This window comes from Anabas testudineus, chromosome 1, assembly GCF_900324465.2.
Source record: "Anabas testudineus chromosome 1, fAnaTes1.2, whole genome shotgun sequence".
Classification (NCBI taxonomy): domain Eukaryota; kingdom Metazoa; phylum Chordata; class Actinopteri; order Anabantiformes; family Anabantidae; genus Anabas; species Anabas testudineus.
In genome coordinates this window covers 13,209,722-13,224,541 of record NC_046610.1, presented here as the reverse complement: position 1 = coordinate 13,224,541, position 14,820 = coordinate 13,209,722, and the positions used below count along the sequence as shown (strand labels likewise).

At 42.5% G+C, this 14,820-nt stretch overlaps 1 protein-coding gene across 2 annotated transcripts; it reads right to left on the bottom strand.

Annotated features, from left to right (window-relative positions):
- Window positions 1–10: 10 nt before the first annotated feature.
- Window positions 11–14,708, bottom strand: polq (polymerase (DNA directed), theta). Of its 2 annotated transcripts, none has more exons than XM_026359247.1 (35): window positions 14,242–14,708; window positions 14,006–14,108; window positions 13,444–13,907; window positions 13,111–13,355; window positions 12,740–12,916; window positions 12,526–12,656; window positions 12,262–12,418; window positions 11,841–11,952; window positions 11,552–11,753; window positions 11,314–11,455; window positions 11,017–11,163; window positions 10,692–10,904; window positions 10,455–10,597; window positions 9,810–9,999; window positions 9,440–9,582; window positions 9,131–9,324; window positions 8,722–8,846; window positions 8,026–8,269; window positions 6,274–7,753; window positions 4,608–6,174; window positions 4,304–4,444; window positions 4,023–4,225; window positions 3,639–3,846; window positions 3,365–3,558; window positions 3,087–3,215; window positions 2,766–2,940; window positions 2,506–2,626; window positions 2,010–2,110; window positions 1,840–1,922; window positions 1,654–1,755; window positions 1,457–1,568; window positions 1,125–1,249; window positions 895–1,030; window positions 691–797; window positions 11–378 (listed from the first exon to the last, which is right to left on the bottom strand). In XM_026359247.1, the coding sequence occupies exons 1-35, from the start codon at window positions 14,310–14,312 to the stop codon at window positions 265–267; spliced, it is 8,301 nt and encodes a 2,766-aa protein (XP_026215032.1). In that variant the 5' UTR covers window positions 14,313–14,708; the 3' UTR covers window positions 11–264. The 2 variants fall into 2 exon arrangements, with proteins under 2 accessions (XP_026215032.1, XP_026215033.1); XM_026359248.1 differs by having other exon boundaries at window positions 13,111–13,352.
- Between the last annotated feature and the right edge of the window lie 112 nt (window positions 14,709–14,820).

Below are 14,820 nucleotides of genomic sequence, written 5' to 3'. Positions count from 1 at the left end.
GTTTATTTTAGAGTATCACCTCACACAAAATCTCATTACAAATATTACAATATCAGTAAATAACATATACCAGTACATAAAACAATATTTAGGTTGAGATAGGCTATAATAAATACATTTGATAGTTCATAGTGCAGTGATCGATTGAGTTAATCATACATTTCATTATTGTCAAGGTAGTGATTAAAAACTATTGATTTTAGTTTAATTTACTGTATTTACGTATATGATGGAGCTTGAAGCAGTAACGTCATAATATTCACATTATAGATCTAGGTCCTGCAAGTTCCCCCAGCTGGGTCCAACTTTCACTTTGACCTTAAGTTTCACGTACAGTTTTACTGCTGATTCCATTTCCCTCTTGACTATTTGTGCAACCTGCCAGAAAGTGGTATTGGAGAAAGACAAAGAATTACGTATAGAAACTGTGGTGCCTCTTTAGTCAAAGTGCGCGTAGAATTATCTCTTTGTACTGGTAACTGCAAATGTTTGGTGTAAGACTGTGGTAATTGAATATCATATACACTGAAGTGGTCTTTCCATGGCACTCCTTTTCTTTTTAGTGTTTAGATGAGACTTAATAATGCATCTTAAATTACTAACCTTTTTGTCAGCCTAGAAATAATATATTTTCCTAAAACAATCTAAAAGCAAATATAGGAACTGACAGTCCAGGAAATATATCAATACCTGTATGAGGTCTTCTTCTGTGGTTTCATAGATGAGCTCATCATGCAGCTGCAGGACAAAGTAGGCTCCTCTGAGATGAGATGTCCCGGCCCTGCACCGATTGTTGACTGTAATGGGTAATGCTGACATTATCAGACATGAGATATTAACAAACTTTATAAATGAATGAAAACATTAAAACAAATTAAGTCTTGTGTGCATCACCTGAGTGCGTGTGCTGGTGAGAAAGCGGAGCCGCAGGATATGTTTTTTGCAGTCGTTTCTGGATATTCACTGTGGCAAGTTTTACAATGTCTGCTGCTGAACCCTGCACAGTTGTGTTCACAGCCTGACGCTCAGCCTGTTTGAGAAAGAGGGAGACAGAGAGGGTATGAGATAAATGAACAATCATGCAAACTGTACTTTTGACGTCACACATGAATTGGGATTCCTACGTGAGCTTTTATGTGTGTATTGGTGTTCGTGATTCCAGGTAGGTATCTCCTACGGCCCTTCAGAGTCTGAACATAACCGTTCTTTACACAGTTCTTCACCGTTTGTTTAAGAAAAGCATTGATCCCTGAAACATAAGAACACAGAACACGGAAGTTGAATTTTTCTGAGAGACAGTTTAACGCAACTGACTCACTCTAATTGAATTGTTTAAAAATATTTTACACGTGTGCTCAGTCTGCACTTTTAGATACATGTAGCTAAACCATTTTAGAAATCTGTTGATTTAACTCTCTGATCTTTTTGGAGGCTGTATTTGGTACAGTTTATATACCTTTGTATCTGGCTTTGAAGCTTTCTATGTAGCAGGCAGCATCATTTTCTTCCACTCCCATTTGCTCACCCAAACTCTTGGCTCCCATTCCGTATATGATACCGTAGCAAATCTGCAAGGTCGTATGCATCCTAGTGAGGTTACCAATGCAAATGTATGCATGCCCATGCTATCGTAGCTTTTCTGACTAGTTGTACCTGTTTTGCATGTTGTCTGAGGTCATCTTTCACAGTCTCAGGGTCAACACTTTTCCACTCAGCAGCAATGCAGCGAAACACGTCGGCTCCTAGATTCAGCACCTGGTGAAGACATGCTTGTTGCGTTTGTCATTTGTTCACCTGTTCTTTGATGTTTCACTCTATCTATGAGCATGTACTTGTTACCTGTATAAGTCGTTGATCCTTAGACAGGTGAGCCAGCACTCTCAACTCCAGCTGGGAATAATCAGCTGCTAATATCATTCCACCTACAAAAGGACAAGGCTGACACAGTCTGATATAAAGTTACACGAAGAACAGGTGACACACAAAAACAGCTACATCATCTTAGTAACCTGAAAAAGGTATGAAAGCGTGTCTCATGCTGACAGAGAAAGCTGGGCCTTGTTCTGCAGTTCCAGCTGCAACTGAAGGCACCACAGAACGCCTCTGCTTTCTGTAACAGTAAGAGTAAAAGCAATGTTATGACAAACTACATCATTCTATCACTTCTAATGATTGTTAATTAGTTTAAGTCTTTGGACAAAACCCATGAAAAAAATGCACCTAACATTGTACATTTTTCACTTCAAGCACTTTCTGACTCTAGTTGCTGATTTTTTGCTACTGCATTTTTCTCACATGGTGTTATGAATATTGGCATGTAGGAGCATAGACACGTCACAAACAAAGGTGTATAGTAGCCTCATATTCAAGTACACCAAATCTGCAAAAAGTAGCTTCAATGTAAATATATGAACCCTTTACATAATGAAAATACAAATTTTACTAACTTAACATCCCAAAGCATTCAAGTGCTTAAAGAAGCAATGATTTATAAATCAAACCTACCCTGGTTTAGTTATTTCGCTGCCGCTTTGTGAAGGTGGGCTCTCACCCACCACTGTGGGCATGTAAATCTGGAAGTCTTTGGGGACGTTCTGTATGTTGGGTTCAGTGAAGCTCACTCTGCCTGACAACAGAATGAGCTGGGTCACTGCATCCTTTTTATTTACTTTAAATTAATTTATATTCTATAGTAATATGAATTTACCAATGACATCAAGGTGTGTCTGCATGAGACACATCCCACATGAAGAACATGTATTTACCTGTGGCTGTGTGGGTCTGGGCGATGGGGTATATTCTGTCCATGGCCAGCGTAGGGTGGTATTGCTTCTCCCTCTGCAGGGGGAACACCACTTTGGTTAAAGCATTAGTGATCCGCCTCCACTCCAGAATCACACCTGGCAACGGATGCAGAGGGCAAAGTTTCTCCAGAACATCCTGCAAACAACATTCAATTTCAGTTTAAATATATTCATAGACATTTTATCTCCAAAACATTACATTATTGCTGCCTAACAGTATAGAAACTGTGTAATTATTTGATGGCAATAGCAATAATTCAGCGTAATACAAAGTAAATCCACCTTTGTGGTGCTGAACTGCTTTCCAAGCCGTACTCTGCCACCGCCTCTCCTGGTGTAGCCCAGGGTCTTCTTACTTTTTGATCCACTCACATCACCATTTGGAGGCAGATGGAGCTCCAAGAACAACACCTACAGCGTCATGTGATCATATACAAGTTTGGAGATTATAAATGTGACTGTGCTTTGCTCTGTCATCCCTTGCAATTCTAATTAACTGAGAAATTTGGAGATGGATTCAGAAACATGGAACATGAATTAGAGAAGAAGATGCACTGAACCTGGGCTATGTCATCGATGCTGGTGAGTGAGAAGCTGTGTCCGGCCAGGTTGTAAGCCTGAGATTCCAGCGCTGTGAGTTTAGCTTGCATTACGTGTTTTTGTCTTTCACACTCCTGAACACTGAAGCCTACTCCATTTAATTCCAGTAGAGCCAAACATACCTGGGAAGGCATCTCCATGTTCCTGAATAAATCTTAAAACATTTGTACACATTACAACATTGTAACAATGACCAAACTACTAACTTCGCGACTCAATGTGCACTCTTTATACCCAGCATGCCGTCTTTCTCCAGAACGCCACTGAGATGGTTCATCACTGCAAGTATGAGCACACTCTTTGTTGCCGCCCTAACACGAGGGCAGTATGCATTTCCATTCCCTAGTCCATCCAGCAGATGTAATTCTTCAGGACAGTAGACGGTCACCATGTTGGGCAGAGTCCTCTCTTCACTGCCAGGATCCACCAACCAGCAGGCAACCTACAGTAAACACATGAGGAACCGAGTTCATTTGCTGAATCTTAATGTTGGTTTCTGATATTTTATTAAACTTCTTTAGAACAGAGCAGCTCATTGGCAGTAATGAAAATATGTTTCTGCATGCCTGAATGTGAATAAACTGTATGCACATAGGATTTCTCTGTCGGTTTTCTCACCTTGGGGTCTTCACAGTTTCCCTCCAAGCTGATGCCACAGCCTAGGACTAGCCTCTTGTACACCTGGATGATGTCATAGGTTATAACCACACCTCCTCTGTGACCAGCCGATGGCCTGCTCAGACAGGTCTTCACCTGCTCCAGCCTCTCATTTACTGGCAAATCGTCGTCAAGTGGAGGCGGGGCCAAGCTGGAGCTCAAACCTGAGTGTTTAACAGACAGTTTGAATTAAGGAAACTTTTGTTTGAGGTGGTGTATGCACAGTGTGTCTGTGCCATTACCTTTGTTTTGCTCTTTCTGCAGAGATATGTAGTATGCATCTCTTGCTCCCCAGCAGACAGACAGCCCAATTATCACCAGTCCATCACTGTCTCTTACTGGAAAACCATCGGCCCTGTTGGGATTCTGATGAGCTGCTGACACTGCACAGATAACAAAAGTATGGAAAAGGAGACTAATCAACGCAGGCTAGTGGAGGAAAATGACTTGTTTGTGATGTAAGTGGACAAAGAAAAACATAAATCCAAAGAAATGACAAATCAGTCACATTTAACTGTAGGTTGAGGTCTTTTTCTTTGCTGTTACCTCTCTTGTGTTTCCCTCCTATTTCATTGAGAGGCTGCAGTCTGTGCTCTCTCTTTTCACAGGCCAAAACCAGAGAGTACCGCTCCTTTGTTTTCCACTCTTCAATGAAAGTGTCAAAAAGGCACCTGTCACTTGCCACGTCTATGATGGTGAAGGTCCCGGAGTTGCTGGAACAGAGTGATTTATCCTGGGACAGCTGAAGCGAGAAGCCTTCATCAACAGCTGAGTCTGTGTCAGAAGGAAGCTTTGGACAGGGGATGGATAGAGAAGCACAGTTCTGGGGTGAGCTGAGGTTGGGGCCAGTTTGAAGCACACCTTTGGTTTCTGAAGTTGAACATGGAACAGATGTGACCTCAGGTTCAGTTAGTCTCTTAGTCTTTGGTGCCTGCCCCAAGTGGCATTTGTGGTGGTGATCAAATGTAGATGTTAGGTGTTTATTGGCAGGAACAGGTTCTGGTAAATGATTACTCTGTCCTGTCCGAGATTCAGGGCATTTTAGGGCTGATGGTTTGTGCAGACCCAGGGCCGAGGGAGTGGACTGGTTAAGTGGCCGGGCGGTGAGAGGTGACTGGACAGAGGAGGTGGTCAGTTTTACCCGTGGTGTGACGGGTGGCGTTTCCTGGGTGGGAGGAATAAGGTCTCCAGCGCTGCCTGGTCTCTCTGTGGCGTTCCCAGCGTCATGTCTTGAGAGATGCACCAGGGGAGAATCATTCTCAGCAGCGGCAGATTGCGCATTTAGCTCTTCCCTTTTTCTGTCCTCATGTATTGTGGGCTGAGGTAGATCTGAAGCTTTTAGTGTGTTTGCAGCATTTATGAGTCTTTGAGTGTCTGCGTGGCCAGTTGTAGGGTTCTGACAGGTCTGTTCAGACATGCTAGGCCACCGGTCAAAGATCTCTTGTAAACCAGGGCTGCAATGTGGCGTACCTACAGGCACATTATCTAACAATAAAACATTTGTTTTGCCTTGCTCCCTTTCTTTCTCCATCTGCTCTTCATTTTCACCATCTTTATTTATCCGTCTCTGTCTCTCACCTGGTTTAATATTATTTTGACAACTGGTGAACTGTTTAAATTTGTGCATATGGCCTTGATTATTTTTAAATTGCTCATAGTCTGTGTTGCATTGCTGAGCTTGACGATCGCAGTCTTCTTGTTCTTTTTGTGTTCTCCCTGTATGTCTCAGCAAGCTTTGCCTCTCCAGAAAATGTTCACCCACCAGCAGCGTGTCGCCCCACTCTGAGAGGTTGAAGGATGACTCACCCCACTGAACGGCCTCCTGCCTTTCTGCCTCCCGGTTGGCAAGAAACTCACTGCATCGTTGATCCTGAGTTGATGGAAGAGGCCACTTGTCTTTGATGTCCTGGCCTACAGGTTCCTCTTGGTCTGCTAGCTGCTCTGGGCTCAGACCAGCCAGCAGAGAGCTGTCATACAGGCTGTCAAAAAGGAAACTACTGCTTCTGTTAAAACTCTCAGAGGCAACTGGATTGGCTTCAGGGGCTTCATTATCATTACTGCCATCTTGATTTTTATCTTCTTCCAAGTTATCATCAGCGAGACCAGGGGAAATCTGTAAAAACAACATCATATGTTTTATAAATAAGAAAGTCATTTTATTATTTCAAGTATCTGATTTTACATTCGCCCCATGATGATTCTGGCCAGTTACCTGGTGGCTGCTGTTAAGGATGAGCTCCATTTGACTATCAGTGAGAGAAATATTGAATCTATGACTTGCACTGTCAGGAGCTTCAAGCCCATCTTTTCCTGTGACGGAGTGTGTGCACATTTCTACCATTTCCACTTCTTTTGCCTCTTCAGTTTCTACCAATTGGTTCATAGCTCTATCATTCCCAATTCCACGTTGGTATGATTGTTGAAGAATGATTCTTTCTGTCTGAGTGTCCAATTCGAAGCTGTCACCAAAACTCTCTTCTCCTTTCTTAACATTTCCTTGAACTTCTTCATCTCCTTCTTCTCCTGCATACAGCTCAGGGGATGAGAATTTATCCATCTCTGCACCCTCCATCCTTCTTCGCTTGGCTTTGGGAGAGAATAAGGGAACTGAGGCAGGAGAAGAAGACAGGGGAGAATCAATCGTAGGAGCAGAGACTGTGGGGGGCGTTTGTGGCACATGGCCAGGAGCTTGACCAGTGGAGTCTGAAGGCGGGCATGATGTCGGTGCAGTGTCAACATCATTTTGTAGGCTTTTGTCAGTTTGTATAGAGTGGAGGACTTTGCTTAGGGCTCTTGAGTGTTTCAGTCTACCTGGTTGCAAAGGAGAGGCAACAAGTCCTGTGGTACCGTCTCCTTTTGATGACTTTGGGGAAACAGTTTCTTCTCCCACCCTTGATATCAGAGTTCTAAAGCGAGGAGGGGGCATTGGAGAAGGTGAAGGCTGAGCATGGGGCAGCAGCTGAGGTAGACTGGAGACAATCTGCGCCAGTTCCTGCGTAAGGCTCCTGTCAGGAATGGACGGTTTTGCCTGACCCCTTTCCTTCATTGAGACTGTACCTTCACTTTTTTGTCCTCCTCTCTCCTCTGATGTTTTGCACTCCCCCATTTCCTGCTCGGGCCGTTCTCTTATTTCATCTGGATTTTCTGGGGCATTTTCCATAGATAACTTTGCATTTGTCTCTTCTATCTTTGCTACATTATCTCTTTCTACTGCCACATGATTACCTGTTTGTCCAACTTCTGTCTCTGTCCTGTCCTGTGCCTTTTTAGGTTGTTCTCTCCTGGCTTCACCAGTTGGCATTTTGTTCTCTAGCTTCTGTTTCTCCGGTTTAATCCCCTCTCTATGCTTATCAGTATCTTTGCTCTCACTCTTGTTGAGCCTGTGTCCCTCTCCCTCTCTACTGGAACCTGCCTTTGCTTCTTGTGGGCTGATGTATGAGACAGATGAGTCTGTGTCGCTGCTGTGATGGTCGTCGAGGTTGCTGAGAGTGGGTGCGCCGGGTGGAAGTGTTGTTGGGTCCCACTGAACTCCTAGCTGGGCCAGATCTTCCTGAAGGAGCAGTCTTGCCTCAGATACTATCTCAATGGCTGCTTCCTGTTCCGTCAGGGCACGTCCACCTGTTACCCAGACACAGCGAAGGTTTCGTCTCTCAGCTGCCTCCATCTCACTCTCATCCACTGCACGTTTAGAGCTGCAGGAGACAGACAGTAAAACACAGAGGTCTAGAATATAAGGTGTAATTGTTAACTATAAGAGGTGCATATTATAATGCACCTGCTGTATTTTTGGTATTCAATTACTTATTAGATATTTTAGGGTTAGTTGTTAATAAACACATTTAAACGTGTAGTTTTTAGTCACAACTTCATCTTCAGTCAGTTTAAGTCCTTTATTATGCTTGTATATTCTCTTGGAACTAACTTTCTTTCTTTACCTAATACATAGAGGCATACATACACCTACCTTTTAAATGGGACCGCATTCCTTAGTGCTTTCTCCACATCAGCTACAGTAGCTCTGGCTAATTCAGCGACAGTACAAAGCCCTTGTGCGTAGAGTGCTCTGGCTCGTGTTGCATTCAAGAGGGAGACCCTGACGAGGTCAACCAGTTCCCTCTGTACGCCAAAGCTCAGCCTGGTCTGGTACTGGGACAAAAGCAGCTCCATGTTGTGCCAGCCCAGACGCTTGCAGAATATCATTACCATACCTGAGAAGAGGCAGAAAGTGTTTTTAGAAGCTGCATAAATGAACAGTTCATGAATAACAAGTATTGTGTATTGGCTCTGTTTGACACTGATAATAAAAACCATCAATCGTGATTTAGAATGACAACTAGACAAACTTGTTCTGAGCTACATTTAAGCACGTACCCATTCAGTCTAAATTACACAGTAACTTGATGCAAGAAGCATGAGCACTTATGATTCGCCGTGGTTCTGAAGAAAGCATGTAGGTGCTGAAACATCAGCTAATGGAGTTTCTGCTGTAGAGTATATCCATCATTCTAAAGTGCTCCTGCTTCCTGCATCAAGTTACTAGTTACTGCTGACCCTTTTTAATGTGAAGAATGCAAAGTTGATATATCCTACCGTGTCCTGTGTTAGACACAATGTACACTGTAATCCTCAATACACTGAGCAACACTGATGTCGGATGTACCTGCATATGTAGAAGCAGACTGCTGGAGAGACTGTAACTGCCCACGATTGCAGTTGTATTTGGATGCAACTGTTCCCAATGGCACCTCATTCACCAGATCCTGTAGTACAAGGGTGGTGAAAAACCTGAAACATAATAACGAGGACAGGATGTAACAGAGAAAGTATTCCTAAGATTTCACTGTTCGACTTTCTGATTAGTGTAAATTATTGAGGGGCTTGTTTCAGCCTTTTTATCAGAATAACACAGTGTTAAGAATCAGTATGCATATTGGAAGAGGGCCAACAGCACAGACATAAATAAAACTTTCAAAAAAGTTCAACAGAGTACTACTACAAGCACAATTCTGATTGTGCTCATGATATGCAATGCATATAGTATCTGTAAATATCATCATTCTGTGTTTTACCGTTTGTGAACTGCCATCTGTCTACGTTGTTTTTCTGTCTTGGCGACAAGTTTGCAGCTGACAGAACGTGCCAGAAAACCTTCCTGGACGCCCACTAGCTCTGCTACTCTCTTCATCGATGATGAGAGCTGCTCCCACAGACAGAAGAACTGATACCAATCTATAGTGGTCCACTCTGCATACAGTGGAGTGATCTGAGCAGCATTTGGACACAGAATTTTATTTTATTATACTACTGAGCACTGGTAAAATAACATAGAGAGAAAGCAGTTGACATAATGTTCAAAGGCAGGATATTTGCATGTCTACCAGATACAGAATGTGCAGGTCATTTTCCAGCACAAAGCCTTTCATTGCCCGCTGGAGGTCTGCAAATATTCCCAGAGCTTCAGGCGGAGAGAGGGAAGAGGACAGTGTGGCAGCACCAAGTTGAGTGGGACAGTACCGCTCCTCTGAATAGGCAGAGACACCAGAGGATAAGCAGTAGTTATGGTGACAGCAAAGATGAGAATAGGTGATAGTTGATACTTTCAATAAATGGATGTATGACTGAAGTAACAGTTGCTACCAAGGAAACCAAGTCTACTTTCCCCATGTATATGTGTACTGTAGCATTACTATCAAATAAAAAATGGGTATGAAACACAGTAAGATTGCCCTGGGTCAACTGTGGCAGTACCTTGCTCGTCCTTCTGAATACTAATAAATTCATTCTCCATCAGCCATTCAACACAGGCCTCAATAGCTCCTTTGTTGGTCTCTTCGTTAGATTGTTTTTGTCCATCACATTTCATGCTGGCAGCCAGTAGAGAGCATGAAGCATATAACCTCACATCCTGTGGAGTGCTGGCTACACCTCCGACAATGATCTGCATGTTAGGATGATTCAAATAAAGAGCATAAGAGAATAAGTAATATAATACTTTTCAAAAATGACAATCCTGATTTCCAGAAAAGTTTCTTTTTCTAAAATTAAAATCTTCGATTTGCTAATTCACTTGAGCCTTTAGTTATTTAAAAAAAGTTCCACAAAAGGATGATGTAAATGTTTGTAAATGTAAGGAAATTAAAATGTTTAGATCCTTGGGATAAATCAAGGTTTGAGTTAACTGGAAAATCACATTTTGTAGTTTTTACAGGATTTTAAAAAACGTTACAATTTCTGAAAATGGGATTTGTACCAGTGTAGTCACATGTGAACTGATCTGACAATATTTCAGTGACCTCCAAAGGATAAAACATTTCTCCTTCTTCTCAATGGAGGACTATCATAATGCATTTGCAGGCTGTAGCCTGGCCAAGTTAACTGAGTTATCACTCGTACCTCTAGAATAGCTCGCAGCATGCTAGTGGTGACACCTTCCCCTTCCCTTCTCACTAGGCAGCTGCTGATTGGCTGAAGAGTACCCCTAAGTAGACTGATACCTTTCTGGCGTTCTGCCTCTTTACAGACTAGCACGCTTTCACCTGGAACAGGACATCCAAAACAACAACTTGGAAACAATGAACAAGTAATAATAGTTTTTTTCCTTCATTGTCTTTGCCCCTGTTTCCTCCATACCTGTGGTGTCTACTCCTTTTCTTCCTGCACGTCCAGCCATCTGTTTGTATGTGAGTGGGTCCAACAAGTGTCCGTTGAATGTAGGGGTTCGAATGATGACCCTACGAGCTGGGAGATTAACTCCTGAAGAGAGGGTAGAGGTTGCAGCCAGGACTCTGACCATGCCCTGACGAAAAGCTCCTTCTAACACATCGCGTTCATCAAAGGTCAGACCTACAAAGAAAATCCAAGACATAGACATGTTATGTGGTTTACACGCAGAACAACTGTAGCCCTTCCACTTATCCCACAGTTTGTGGTTAAGGTGTTGTTTAACTTTGTTCACCTGCATGGTGGAAGGCCACTCCCCACGGTACAGTTCGCTGGAGGATAAGGTCTAGACCAGCAGGAGTTCGTTTCAGTTGGGCTATAACATTCACTAGTCCCTCCTGATCCAGACACACAGTCTGGGCATCAGTGTCACCCTGATGATCTGAATGAAACACAGTGTAAACCTTAAACTTTGTAAACTTCTACGTGATCATACTTTTCAACAGATTTTATTAATCACCTTGCTCTGAAATACAATATGTACTGATGGCAAAATAATTTCATTCAAAGAAATACTTAAGTTTCCATCCACCATTAAGCCTGAGGTTGTAGAATTCTCTGGCAATGCTATCTGCCAGTTTCTCACACCAGTTCTTCGAGGGGCAGAAAAGCAGGACAGAGTGGCCCTCCCTCACCGTCTCGTAACACAAGCTCACTATGTGATCATCATCCCCCTTGAAGCGGAAAAGATTATAGCGCATGATTACATTACTTGTCACAGGAAAGCATGCATCAATCATGATAACACGCATTCTGGATGATCTCCGTACCTTAATGTGTAGTGCAGGAGTGAACTGCCGAATCACAGACAGGCTCTTGTCATAGAAGTTGCAGCCCACTTTGAGGTGCTCCTGCAGGGGCACAGGTCTGTAGTCTGTCTGGTAAAGTTCTGCACCTAACCAGCTGGCAAGCAGAGAGAGGTTTGGCAAGGTGGCACTCATACCTATGATCTGTACACCCTCAGAAAGAGACCTGTAAAAAGAAATGTAAAAACTCATTAACACGTGTGAAATATAATCTTTAAATGCTGTTTATCAGTACAAAGAGAGACAAACAGACCCTGTGGTGTTCTGCTTCTGTGCAATGTAGCGGATTTTTGTTAAGAGCAGTTCTAGCAGGTATCCTCTTCCAGAGTCTCCAACCATATGTAACTCGTCCACCACTACCATGCCTAGCAGCATAAACATAACACACAATTTTAATTTCTTGCTCTATCTTTTATCCTCATTTTTATTTGAAAGATAAAATGGGCTGTTGTTATTTCTAATTTATTAGCAATTTTGTCTAAAAAACAAAACAAAACAAAACAAAACAGTGAGACGTGCAAAATACAAGGTGAAATTTTCAAATTCAAACAGAAAACTCAAACAGAAATGATCAAATATCTGGAATTTTTGCTTAAATGAATAAACTGATTATTAAAACTGTAGATTCATTTTCAGGCAAACACAGAACTGCACACAATTATTATTATCATTACCTAACAGTCCCATACTGTCTTCTTCAATGAGTCTGTTGATCAGAGAGTTGGCTTTTTCTATGGTGCAAACAGCAACATCCAGTGCTGTGAACCCTCCGGCAGCTTTAGTGCTGCCCATGTATCCCTCCACACGAACTCCTGCCTCTTCAAATACACTCTACAGGGGCAGGGAAACAAGTCTGTAAGATAAATACCTAAATGCACAGAACGACAGCATGTTATGAAAAACAAGATCCATTTATTCTCTTTCCATCCATTCCTCACCTGAAGGTAGTGCATCTTCTCTTTGGCCACAGAGACAAATGGCAAAATGAAGAGAGCTTTTCTTTTAGTCTCCAACACACGCTTCAACATCAGCAGCTCTGACACCAAGGTTTTTCCAGCACTAGTTGGAGCTGATGGAGGATTCAAAAGGTAAAAAATAAGCTTACAGTGACTGACTACTGTTATAACTCGCTTCCAAAAAGACTTTTCTTACCAGAGTACACCAGGTTACCTCCCTGCAGCACCTGTCCCACAGTGAGGCACTGAGCCTGCCATTCAAACATCTGAGTCACTCCATGTTTCTGGTAGCGCTCTAGGACAGGTTTTGGCAAACCCCAGCTGGATAACAGCAGCTTTTCAGTTTGCTCCGTTGGAGCACACAAGGCAATTCCTACAGCGGAGGACACATGACATTATTTACACATGGTATTGCACTGACTCTGCCACTACTGACTGGAGACACAATTTAGGAAATAGTTGTTCAGTGAAACCCAGACAAACTGGGTTTACTTCAGGCAGCCAATACATAAATACAGACATACAAATACATGTAAAGGTTTTATGACTCTGCTTAAAATACTTCACCTGGCTGAGATAAAGTGACGCTCAGAGTACTGAGCTCTAACCCACTGGGGACTGTGAGCACGGAGGCGGACTGGTTCTGTAATGAAGGCTGGAGTTTGGACTTCTTCTTGGCAGCTGCGAGACGTGTGGGGCTGAACAAGATGTAGTCTCTGGACACATCAAGAGGCAGATCAGAATTCCTATTTGAACAACTTTCCTCGTTGTTAGGAGGAGAGCTCTTTCTTCTGTGTATCTGTTTCTGCCTGCTGAAACAGGTTAAGAGAAACATTTGATTTCTGGGAAGGAAGAAAAAGAAAATCTGCATAATAATATAGTAAGTAAGTTCAGACTGACTTGTTGAAGCTGTCTGCTTGACAGTTGTTTTTTATTTCTTGATATTGAGGAACACTGACACAGGCAGACGCAGGCATTGACAGGCCCCTCTGAGCTTGCTCTGCTTCCTCTGAGTCCTCACTGAAGAGAAGCTTCTGAGCAAGGTCTTTGCAGTCAGCTGTCCACCCGGGTCTCTTACAATCACTGTTACGTCCACACAGTCTTTCGTCTGTCATGAGGGATCTATGGGATCTTTGGTCGTCTATAGGTTGAAGAGGTGCTCTGTCTCTCTCTTTCTTACTGTGTGCAGTTGGTGCAAGAGACCGTGACGGAGCAGCTGATGATGCTGGCTCTTCCTGTGCACCTCCGTTTGCAGTAGTTGGACAAGCTGCAGGCTTTACAGAGTCGACGGCATCAAGCACCTGAACCATCTCTTCATCAAGAGCTAATGTCGATTCCCCCAGCGGGAACATTGCTGCTCCACCCTAAAACAAAAAGTAGTTCAGGTTATTTGTGATCTAAATTAAGAAGTCATACACAAAAAAAAAGAGAGTGTGTGAAAAACTGAAGCTGTCAGACTTACAATGTGGCTTCCTCTGTTCTCTGGCCTGTTTGCTTTATTTGACACATAATGTTTTTTTTGCAATAGGCTATTGACTTCTGGTGGATCATCCGGAGCCTGGTGGCTATGTTCAGAAAATGTTTATAAGTAGAAATGTTAAAAATATGTCGATGTTGTAAGTTGTCTCTTGGCAACAGCAGAAATATGTTCACAATTCTAAATCTGTCAACATTAAAGAAAAAGTGACTTAAATTTACCATTTTTTGTTCTTGATCTGGTGCTGTCCCATGTAGCTTTTCTTTTTCGGAGGAGGACCCAAAGTGCTCATAATGATCACGTTGTTCTGTTAATGTTACTGTTGTTGACAAACGCCTGAACAGCTGGGCGTTCATTAACATGACATCAGGTTCGCTCTCAACACGAGTTTATAAACTAACGTTATATCTGATGAGATGTATCAGTATGTAACAGTATATAATTAACAAAACAAACTTCACCGTACAATTCATTATTTGTATCGCTAACTATAAACATTTTCTTCTGTTGAACATCACCGAAGAAATCTGAAATCAAAAAGTCCGCCGCAGCGCGACCCGGTGTTGCACAAAAACAGTCCGACGGAACAAACGCCCCTGATCAAACGTTCCTACAACCCCATTCACTACTACTAGTATTACTACTACTACTATTACTACTACTACACTAGTATTATTATTACTACTACTACTTCCACTACTAGGTGAGTCAAAGTGTCTGTAGTGCAGCGTATTGATAAATACCATGATACTCTGGTAAAGAGTACTGACAAATGTTTCTAATCTAAAGTGTTATTTCAG